The 12419-nt window shown below is 41.8% G+C and overlaps 1 protein-coding gene across 1 annotated transcript in view; it reads right to left on the bottom strand.

Moving 5' to 3' along the window:
• Nucleotides 1-12419, bottom strand: part of aven (apoptosis, caspase activation inhibitor) — a gene marked incomplete at its 5' end in the record, with an annotated part of 54612 nt that overhangs the window by 35134 nt on the left and 7059 nt on the right. Inside the window, one exon of the mRNA XM_080024230.1 lies at nt 4972-5146. Within this exon, the coding sequence (XP_079880356.1) occupies nt 4972-5146 (175 nt within the window). The remainder of the gene's footprint in view (nt 1-4971; nt 5147-12419) is intronic.

Here is a 12419-nt window from a genome sequence, read left to right as displayed (position 1 = left end):
TGAACTGATGACTAATAGTCGACTAGGAAAAGTTGGGGGCAGCCCTAATATACACTCGTTGTGCACGTTATTAGGTACACCTGTTCAATCCAATGTAATCCAATACACCAGCTCTACCATGAATTCTACTTTTATGACGTTCAGCTTTTGTTGAGAGTTGGAAATTTGTAGATTAAATGATACACTACTCACAAAAACGTAGGGATATTTGGCTTTCGGGTGAAATTTATGGAAAATGTAAAAAGTTCACGCTACAGTCATATTATATCATGAAAGTAGGGCATTTAAGTAGAAGCATTCAATGGTGATTTCCTCATCTCAAACAATTTATTGAAATAAAAGCCAACAACAGTGGTGGGTATACCACAACAAAAAATGTCAATGTCTCAATAACTTGTCATGTGCCCTTGAGGATTAATTATAGCTTGACAACGACGTCTCATGCTGTTCACAAGTCGACTTATTGTCTGCTGAGGCATGGCCCCCCCACTCTTCTTGAAGAGCGGCCCTCAGGTCATTGAGGTTCTGGGGTACAGAGTTACGAGCCTCTACACGGCGTCTAGCTGAGCCCATAGGTTTTCTATGGGATTCAGGTCTGGAGAAAGTGCAGGCCACTCCATTTGAGGTGCCCCAGTCTCCAGCAGCCGTTCCCTAATGATGCCACCTCCATGAGCTGGAGCATTGTCGTCCATGAAGATGAAATGAGGCCTGTGTTGTTCATGCAGGGGCACAATGACTGGATTAATGATGTTATTCAGGTAGTATGGGCTTGTCACTGTACCATTCACAAAGTGTAGGGCAGTTCTGTATTGACTAGACACACCTGCCAACACTGTAACACCACCACCACCAAGGGCTCGTCTGGTGACAACAGTGGCTGATGCATAGCGCCCTCCTTGACATCTCCAACATCGTTGGCGGACATCATTTCTGCTCAACGTGAATCGACTTTCATCAGAGAACAGCACTGAGGCCCAGTGGTCCCTCGTCCAGCGTAAATGCTCCCTGGCCCCTGCAAGACGATGATGCCTGTGCCTGGTGGTGTGGTCAGGTACCCTTGCAGGTCGTCTAGCACGCAGAACACGCTGATGTAAACGGTTTCGAATGGTCTGACGTGACACTTGGGTGCCTCTCACCTCCCTTAAATGTGCCTGGAGTTAAGTTGCATTCATCATCTGGTTCCGCAGGGCACTGTTCACAATGAAGCGCTCATCAGTGTGGGATGTGGCCAAAGGACGTCCACTTCTATGCCTTTCTGTGACTCTTCCAGTCTCTCTGTATCTCTGTTGCAACCTGCTGATGACACTCTGTGACACTCTAAGCTCAGTGGCCACTTCCCTCTGACAACATCCTGTTTGAAGCCTCGCAATGGCGAGGTACTGTTGATCAATTGTTAGGTGTCGTCTTGGTCTCATGAGGTCAAAATGTGAACAGCATGATGAAGAGGACTGTTTAAATACCAATTCTAATTGAACGAGAAAATGTATTGGTCTATTCATGGATCAAACACCTGTTGTGAATTTTGCCGTTCAGCTCCTTGTTAGAACAGCAAGTTGTGCAAAAAGTGCTGAAACACTGAACAGTTGGACATGTGCATTCAAAAGTTTAGAGAAGGTCAAATTAAGTTCACCTGTAAAGGTTATAGTGCATTTTAGGTTCATCCTGAAATTTCACCCGAAAGCCGAATATCCCTAACTTTTTGTGAGTAGTGTATGTTTATGACAACACCACCACCAACTATGACCTTGATGGTAAAACATATCCTTGAATTAACACCTCTTCTTTGGCAGGGTAAAAAACCCTGAAAATCATAGGCAACATAAAGCAAGATTTATGGCTGAGAGCCTGTTGAAAAGCACTTCATCCCACGTAAATAACAAAACCCTCTGGAGAGCGACGGGCCCTGCTCTGCATGGTGTGACTAATCTGACAATGTGGGCAAAACACTGACAAGAGACAAGAGACTGACTCAAAACAACTCACAGAGCAGCACCTTTGGCATAACTGCAAAGAAAAGGAGGGTAAGAGACACAAAGAGAGAAGAGAAAAGGAAAGAGAAAACTCTCCAACGCCAAGGGAGCAAGTATTTTAAAACCTCTTATAATAAAGCCTGACAACCCTTGCTGAGTTTATGACCTTGTATAAGGCCTTGTAGTGGTCGGTTATGACAATGGCAAGCTTCACACTGCAGGTGAGAAACCCTGGACATCCGCCCCGCACAACAGCCAGGCAAACTTGGCTGATCACAGAAATTGGATACTCATTATAAACTAGGTTTAAAAACATTTGTTCTTTTGCTCAAACAGACTGATTTGAGCAGTGAAACCACGTGAACTGAAGTTTAATTAAATCAAGCATAACATGTTAACCACTATTTATTTGCATTACACCTCTATTCCAAGAATACGCTGGTAGTACAAAAACAATGTTATTTCCAAGCTCCCCATAAAACCCTGTAGCCTTACATAATTTTAATGGCCTGCATATTAGATAACACAGAAACATTTGTAGTCCAGCCACTCGACTTCAACATTAGATAACACGGTAAAGCAACAATACTGTCTAATAGGCTTGAGCAGATTTACGATTAAATTGTCTATCGGCGATCAACTCCACCAATCGCGATTGACATTGATGAAAAAAATCAGATCATCAAAATCAGAGCATTGAAACAGTGTAAGTTCAGTTCACCGTGTTCTGGTAAAGGGGAGGGAGGGAGGGGAAGAGGGAAAGAGAGGGTGAAGGCTCCCGCCCTTTCCACTCACAGCTGTGGAGTAACCACTAGTGATCGGATCTCACTTTCCCGCTCTACCATCCCATGAAGAGACTTTGAGGTACAGGTGCTTGATCGATCGATCGATCGATCAATACATAGGTATAAATACATTTAAAAAAAAAAAAGGCACATTGACCCCCAGCTCTGGTTCTATGAATTTTGCTCTGCGCTAATGGAGCAGCACAGCAGAGCACAGATCACGCCCACGATAGTGCGCATCAGGACACCCGTGATTTGCGCTCCGCTGTGCGCACATAGCGACAACTGAGTTAAGAGACTGTCCCATTCCGCCTCGTTCAAAAAAGTCCTCTTATTGCTTTCGGTTGCTTTGGGACTTAATTTAATAAAAACCGGATGCTTTGTGTAAATACTTTATTCCTAAGTAATAAATCCTGTACTTCTATAAAGGGGAGACAGCATTTGTCACATTCTATGTGCACACACACACACACACACACACACCCCGATAAAATTGTAAATTGGTGATGGCTGCCCCCCAGCAATCGGTGATTAGAATTTAGCATGATCGCCCAAGCCTACTGTATAGTGGCAGGGGCACAGTGAGGACCTTCAGATCGGTACCAGAGAACCAGCCTGGAATATATCAATGATTCTGCAGTCATATTAATGGTGGAGAGGGAGGGGAAGAGTGAGAAAAGGTTTGTGTGCAGTAGTAGCGAGAGCTCCTTGAACTTACTGATGGGCAAAGCCTCATTAGGATGCTCAGAATTAGAGGGGATAAACAGCACTCAGGGAAACCAAAAAAGGGGAGTTTCTTACAAAACGTTACAAAAAAGAACTAAAACTTCAGGACATTCTGTGCCTGCAAGGATCTTGACTAAAATCCAGAAAGTTTCTGAAAAAAAAACAAAAACTCTTTCCCAAGGGGTACTGACATTTTCCCATCAGTACCTAAATAACACAAATCACATGTGAATACCACAAATTGGTAAAAAAAAAAAAATGTATTGATTTATTATTAGGCGAGAACTTGGTCTATGAAAGAGAATTATGGCCAGCAAGAGAAAAAATGTATTGCATTTCCAGAATAAAATTTAAATCATAACATTAAACTCTAAATAGCAAGATTAGAAACATGGTATATTTTGAGAATACATTTGAAATTTTGCTATTAGTTTTGACTGACCATTCTCAATGATTAAAAAAAATAATAATAAAAATTAAATAAATACAATAACAAAAATTTTACTTTTTCCCCCTTTAAACTTCAACTATAATCTTGAAATGCTGTCTTCATTCTTCTTGTTGAAATAAAACCTATTTATGACTTAAATATGCTTTCATATTGGTACGATAGGCATCGCGGTTCTAAAGTTGTTTGAAACTGCTGGTGTTATCAGTTGTTACTGGAACTCCAATACAAATATGCAGCTTCCCTTGAAACAAAGGACATGGAAGCTTTGTGCACTCCTTCAGTAGTCATTATTGATACAATCAAACCACTCTCTTGCAGAGCTGGTGGAAAACCAAGTCCCCACGTCCTTCTTTGATTGGCTTAAAGCAACACTATGTAACTTTTCTACCCTAACAGCTTCAAAATCATTTTGATGGTACACTGACTTGGAATATGGAGAAAGGCACCTCCTTTATTCCCACCCACCCCCCGAATCCCTGTTCTCGCATTATGTAACTTCTGTGTTCAGGTACGAAACTGCGGCCAAATTTGCCAGTCAAAATGTCCTGTGATAAGGCTCAAAACGTAGCTGCTTCACCTCCCCAACGGTGCGGATGAGATGGGCCAGTGGTGCCCGGCACCCACACCTCAGCCCTCACTTTAATTACGCCACAGGAATTGGTGCCTACACCGGTAGTAGGGGGCTCTCTCCCCATTCTCCCCTGGAGACGCTGTAACCTAGGTGTACAATATATCTGCGTTTGTAACATGGACTGTTATTGAAACATGACTGATAAGGTCCAAATTTGTCCAGTAAAATACATTTTTTCACAGTTTTACAAAAGCGGCGTAAAAGTGCAATTGCACTAAGAAACCGTAGGGGCGCCAAATACTACAAGTTATATAGTGTTGCTTTGAATAATTTTAAGCAAATCATTCTGTTTTTGCATGACTCAAATCTATGCTTGTACCAGCAAAGCGTAATGATTGGACACAAGACCCTAGGAGAAAGGCAGACATTGCTAAAACAAACCCAAAGACGCTCTCGCACTGCACCAACCTGCGGATTCCAGCAAGACATGGTAGTTCGTCCCCCTCTGGGTGGGCGTATCGCTGGCGGGTTCCTGCTTCTCAGACTCTGCATAGCGATCCCAATTTGACTCCAGCTTCCTCCTGGAAAATACCTCCATCCCATTCTCCCCCTCTGGCCATAGCCCACTCTTGTCATCTGTGCCCTGAAGGAGAACAAAGCGGAAGAATATTTATACAATGTGAGAAAAAACTACAATTGTTTTGTCTTTTGTTACTAAGTTCTATTGTTTTTCCCATTTTACACCAAGTACTTGCCCTGGACAGCATGTGGAGTGATTTGCTTCACTGTAATGTAACCTTGTTAAAATCTAATTATAGATACAGTGTACACTTGGATGTTTATTAGGAAAAGGCCAGAAGAAGACAACACCATGAGACCCCAGTACCGTTTTGTACATATACATGCAATTTTTTACTATCAAACCATCCCCCACAATTAAGTTTTAGATTTGACCCTCCAAGGGGAAAAAAAAGCTTAAACAGCACTGGGATTTTAAATTAATTCGTTTATTTTGTTTTTCCCCATTCATTACGTTTTGCTGTGGTCCAATGCCAAAAAACATTGTATTTCAGCCAGTTGACACATAATTAAATCTTTAGCCAAACAGTGCAAAAACTGCCAGTTATTCTTGTGTTAAGTATATGTAAGCCCTTGGGGCCTCAGTGGCAAGTCAAGCCAAGCTGGAAAAAAGGTTATAGCTCTGGGATTTGTAAAGTCATAACGTGCAAATGTGTGAAAAGAACCAAGATGCTCTTAATAGTGAATGAGGTTTGTACAGCAAAATGTAGTGAGCTGTAGGATTCTAGGTTGAATGAATGAATGAATGAATGAACGAATGAATGAAAAAGGCATTCAGAGAGCTGATGTATTGCCATCACAAAGCAGCCATTCAATGAAATGGCATTGAAATTGGATTTGTGAAATAAATTCTGCCAAGTGGTGTTAGACTGAAAGGCTTCATAATACAGATTAGTCTGGTATCTATTCAACTTTCCTTCTTTGAGTTCAGAACAACCCTACACGGTCCGTCGTCATGGCAACATCAAATACTTTAGTAGGTTGAAATATTTTCAAACCTATCTGGTGACTTTTATAAATGTATCACAAAACAGAACATTGGAACGGGTTTGTTAAGCCTTCAAACTTTTGGTGCTCGTAAGCTCTGCAACAGATTTAACAATGCTTATTTCCATAACTAACAGATTAGTTAGTTAGTTAGTTAGTTAGTTAGTTCCTCCCGTTCCTTCTGGAACATTGGGCGACGAGCCCCCACCATTTGCTCCTCACCAGCATGGCTTCTTCTCGTCGTTTCCGTAACATGCTTTTTTTTAACGGGGTGAGGTTGTTAACCCCACGCCCAACCCCCAACCTGGAGGACCGGGTGCTGACTTACCTGTGTCACAAAGGCATTCTTGGCAGTGCTGACTTACCCGTGTCACAAAGGCATTATTATTATTATTATTATTATTATTATAACTGATAGTATACAAATATTTTGGCAGTAATTTGAAGTGCTCGTATTTGGGTTCCTGCTGTTACACACAAGGTAGATGCCTTTCTATTCATTTTAATTCTATACACAGAAGGTGGCAGCCCATAATATCGTCTGCTCTGGGCGGATTACACTACAAGTCCCAGAATTCTATTTGAACCAGCACCCCCCCGCCCCATATCCCCATCTTCACTCCAAAACGGTCACTTTGATTGATTGATTTTGATATGTTTTTTTTCTTGTGTACTTGAGTTGGTGGGGATGTTTATTTGCCTGAGAATATTCTTTTTAGCGAATATTCAACCGTTTGGGTGAGTATCTTTCTGTATGAAATAAAAAGTTTACAATTTTAAATAATAAATATAAAATGTACGTATTTAAAGACATATTCACCAGTCAGCCACAACATTAAAACCACTGACAGGTGGAGTGAATAAAATTGCTCATCTCATTCCGATTGCACCTGTCAAGGGGGATATATTAGGCAGCAAGTGAACAGTCAGTTCTTCAAGTTGATGTGTTGGAAGCAGGAAAAATGGGCAAGCGTGAGGATCTGAGCCACTTTGACAAGGGCCAAATTGTGATGGCTAGACAACTGGGTCTGAGCATATCTAAAACGACAGGTCTTGTACGGTGTTCAGTGGTTATTACTATGGCTGGACGATTAATCGAATTCAACCAGACATTTAAAAGAACGCAATTTTCAAATCGCAGAGGCTGCAGCTTCAAAAAGCAAATTAAATATTCATATAAATATTTTTTTATGTTACACAATCCAACCCATAGGGCTATCCAGCATTGTCTCTTCCGAAAGGCGAGATAGGCCGCTTTGCCATAGCAGTGTTTTTGTTTTACATCTCCTTATTAGTGGTTTAATGGATCATAGTTTATCCGTGATACTTATGGATCGCCCCCCCATGGTTTGGCTCGCATGTGAACCGCGGATCAATTGCAAGATTTTACCATCATAGTGAAATACAGTTTTACTGCTGTTTTACTAAAGTCATAATTCCAGAAATCTCAACGCAGTGAAAACAGATGCGTGAAGTATTTTACTCTGATGCGCAATAATTGTGCCACGATTCCGTGAATCGATTGGAATGAGCGTTCCATTTTCGAACTTCGAAATCATAATCAGGTTTGTGATTCTCCCCCTAATTTTGTGGGAAATATTGCTCGACATGAATGTGATCTGTAATGTAACATTATCTCGAAATAAACTGTACTGTATCGCTGAAGCGGAGCTTTTAGGGGCGGTTTTAGCTGGAGCGCAGCGTGTGTGTTCTAATAATTGAAAGGAAAAGTGTGCTCGGATTTAATAAAATGTGATGTTTTACATATGTCCACATGAGAGGGTAGAACAGAGACCAGAAGCTTGTGAGAAGGGCTTTAGTTAGCATTACAGATATGATTTGAATTGTTATATCAAAGATAAGATAATAATGTTAAATGGAACATAATGCTGTGATATGATGAATAGTTAGGAAAAAAGTCAGATTAGAGAGGAACGTACAGAGTGGACATGGATGTGGTGGGCGGAGAATTGACACTTGCAGTGTGTCGAAAAGTTTGTCTCTTTTCAATGAGCCAGATCAAGCATTTATTTTATCTATGAAAATGTATGAAGTATTTTGTTTATATTTACTCCACCACAAAAAAATAAAATTATTTATAATGATTAATGTGGCTGCACTCAAAGATACAGGATTAGGGTTAGTGCTGAAAAAAATACACGTTTGAAACTAATCAAATCGTGTATTGAGAGATAGACTCCTCTTCAACAACGACTGTAACCAGCTTAATTTTGAACCGATTTTCATGAAATTTAGTTTGTTATAAACGTGAGAAATTGAACATGATACTGAAATTAAATTGTAACTGAGGACTGATCTAATATTTTCCACTCACTATCATGTTTAAAGGAAGAAGATATCATGTGTGCCTCATATTGCACTTTAATTTAACAATTGAGTATTTTATATATGTTAAGATTTTATTTATACATTGGACTTCTTGAATGTTGTTTGCCATGGGCAAAAGGTCCTTGCTTTAAGTGTTTTACAGAATAAATAGAAAGCATAGTTATATTTGTCCCCCCCCCCCCCTGATACAAAAGATTATACGATCCGAACTGTGAGTTTTGTGATCTGTTGCACCCCTACTCCTTATGGAACGAAACAAGCGCATAATGGAATCAAAGCGTGCGTAATGCGGACACTTTCTCCGTGACTCTCTTATTCCCCCCTCTAGATCGATTGTTTTAACCAAACCTCCGCGCAGCTGCCCGATGAGACCCGGTGCTCCGACCTGGGCCACAGTGTGCTGTACGGGACGTGTGCTACTGAGTCCAGAACACCTCTTGAGTCTGGACAGAGCCTCTTCCAGAACACTGCCATTGTGTTGGTCACACTCCAGAAAGATTTATTGCTTGCGTTTAGTGAATAATACAGAAGATAAAGAACTTTGCATACGAAGATTAAGAAAAATTGCATACTAAATCGCAATCGCAATATTGGACAAAAATAATAATAATAATAATAATAATAAGTAAATAAATAAATCACATTTCCATTATATTCTCAAATCGTTCGTTCCTTAGTACCAACTAAAGAGTTGTTCAAGGTAGGACAACCGGTGATCCGGTGACAGGGTCACGGGCACCCAAGACTCATTGATGCGCATGGGGAGCGAAGAGAACTACTGCAGCACAAATTGCTGAACAGGTTTATGCTGGCTATGATAGAAAGGTGTCAGAATCCTTTTAAAAACCCATTCACCACAACGACTCTGTCAGCCTGGTGAAAATTCAACAAACTCAGAGGTTACTCTCCATCACAAAACAAATTTACTCCAATTTGGCACAACCCAGACTTTCTCGTTAAAAACAAACCAATCTTCAGGTCTTGGAAATGACAAGGAATAACTCATCTGGAACTAATTTTTGAATACAACTCACATATCTTTCCTAACCCTAATCCAAAGGTATAATATCAGTGGTGGTCAGTTTCCTGCAATTCCTTCAACTGCCGCAGTCTATTAAAGTAAAAATAAAATGAACGACCAACGTCCTCCATCCACCTCCAAAGATAGAACATCTTACTTATATACGCAATTAATAAAATCCCTTTCCCAGAACATACAAACTCTTATATACACCGTGTTCCAAATTATTATGCAAATGATATTTTTCTCTGATTTTCCTAAAAAGTCGATGCAAATGACAGTCAGTATAATTTTCAAGTCATCAACCGTTAGGGTATACTGTAATTTGAATGTTATTAAACAAACCTCCCAATGATAACAGTATTTTTTTCCAAAAATAAAATTCAAAATGCACTGTTCCAAATTATTATGCTCAACAGAGTTTCAAAACATGTTATAGGTTGTAAAGAACTGAAAATGGTCATTTGTTGAACTTGCAGCAATAGGAGGTCATATTTACTGAAATCAAAAGCCCCTTCTTTGATATCACCTTCACAATTTTGGCATCCATTGAACTTGTGAGTTTTTGGAGAGTTTCTGCTTGAATTTCTTTGCAGGATGTCAGAAAAGCCTCCCAGAGCTGCTGTTTTGATGCAAACTGCCTCCCACCCTCATAGATCTTTTGCTTGAGGATGCTCCAAAGGTTCTCAATAGGGTTGAGGTCAGGGGAGGATGGGGGCCACACCATGAGTTTCTCTCCTTTTATGCCCATAGCAGCCAATTACACAGAGCATGAGTGCATTGTCATGCATGAAGATGATTTTGCTACGGAAGGCACGGTTCTTCTTTTTGTACCATGGAATTAAGTGGTCAGTCAGAAACTCCATATACTTTGCCGAGGTAATTTTCACACCTTCAGGGACCCTAAAGGGCCCTACCAGCTCTCGCCCCATGATTCCGGCTCAAAACTTGACTCCGCCACCTCCTTGTTGATGTCGCAGCCTTGTTGGGACATGGTGGCCATCCACCAACCATCCACTACTCCATCCATCTGGACCATCCAGGGTTGCACGGCACTCATCAGTAAACAAGACTGTTTGAAAATGAGTCCCCATGTATTTCTGGGCCCTCTGCAACCGTTTCTGCTTGTGAGCATTGGTTAGGAGTGGCCGAATAGTAGGTTTATGCACAACTGCAAACCTCTGGAGGATACTACACCTTGAGGCTTGCAGGCACCAGCAGCTTCAAATACCTGTTTGTTGCTTTGTAATGGCACTTTAGCAGTTGCTCTCTTAATCCGATGAATTTGTCTGGCAGAAACCTTCCTCATTATGCCTTTATCTGCACTAACTCGTCTGTGCTCTGAATCAGCCACAAATCTCTTCACAGTACGATGATCACGCTTAAGTTTTTGTGAAATATCTATTGTTTTCATACCTTGTCCAAGGCATTGCACTATTTGACGCTTTTCGGCAGCAGAGAGATCCTTTTTCTTTCCCATATTGCTTGAAACCTGTGGCCTGCTTAATAATGTGGAACGTCCTCCTTAAGTAGTTTATTTAATTGGGCTCACCTGGCAAACAAATTATCACAGGTGTCTAAGTTGATTTAAGTGATCCAAAGAGCCCTGAGACACAATACCATCCATGAGTTTAATTGAAAAACATAAAAGTAAATGTTTGACACTTAAATACCATTTGCATAATAATTTCGAACGTGGTGTACATGGGTAATACATTAAAAGCAGATGACACTTTGTCTCTACCAACCATGGAATGGGATGGAGACCTTGCAATTTCCACAGATATCCACCTCTGGAAGCTTATTTACAACACGTTTTCTATGACCCACAATTACAAAATTCAACTCATCCAATATGATATTTTGCACAGAGCACATATCACTAAACACAAAATATTGAAAATGGGATTCCTGGATAAAGACGCTTGCTCTCATTGTTCACCTCAATACCAGAGATGACTACTTTCATGTAGGCTTGGGCGATCGTGCAAAATTTGATGCATGTGCGCTGGGGAGGTTCGTGCGCGCATAGAACGTAATGTAGCAGAAGTGCAGTGGATTTATTATTTACAAGTAAGTCTTTTACCATGTGGGCCCACCACCTGCAGGGATAGGCGTTGGGGTCGGGTGCAATGTCAGCCGGGCGGCGGGAAAAGGCGGGGGACTGGGCCTGCTGATCCTCGGCATCGCAGACTAGTTCTAGGGACGTGGAATGTCACCTCTCTGGCTGGGAAGGAGCTGGAGCTGGTGCGGGAGGCGGAGCGGTACCAACTAGATATAGTTGGGCTCACCTCTACGCACAGCACTGGCTCTGGAACCAAACTTCTGGAGAGGGGCTGGACTCCCTCCTTTTCCGGAGTTGCCCAGGGTGAGAGGCGCCGGGTGGGTGTGGGGATACTCACAAGCCCCCTGCTGAGTGCCGCTGTGTTGGAGTTCTCCCCAGTGAACGAGAGGGTCGCCTCTATGCGACTACACGTTGCTAAGGAAAAATCTCTGACTGTTGTGTGTGCTTATGCACCGAACACCAGTTCAGAGTATTTGGCGTCTCTGGGTGTACTCCGAGTCTCTTGGTGGCGTCCTGGAAGGGGCTCCGCCTAGGGACTCTATAGTTCTACTGGGAGACTTTAGCGCTCAAGTGGGGAACGATGGAGAAACCTGGAAGGGGGTGATTGGAAGGAATGGCCAGCCTGATCTGAATCAGAGTTGTGCTTTAGCATTGGACTTCTGTGCTAGTCATGGATTGGCCATAACGAACACCCATGTTCTAGCATAGGGTGGCTCATAAGTGGACGTGGTACCAGACCACCTTAGGTCAAAGATCGATGATCGACATTGTAGTAGTGTCATCAGATCTGCGGCCGTATGTCTTGGACACTCTGGTGAAGAGAGGAGCAGAGCTGTCAACTGATCACCACCGGGTGGTGAGTTGGATCAGATGGCGGGGGAGGCTGCCAGACAGACCTGGTAAACCCAAACATGT

The sequence above is a fragment of the Zeus faber genome (genome assembly GCF_960531495.2).
Source record: "Zeus faber genome assembly, chromosome: 2".
Classification (NCBI taxonomy): Eukaryota; Metazoa; Chordata; class Actinopteri; order Zeiformes; family Zeidae; genus Zeus; species Zeus faber.
This window is presented reverse-complemented; position numbering and strand designations above follow the sequence as displayed.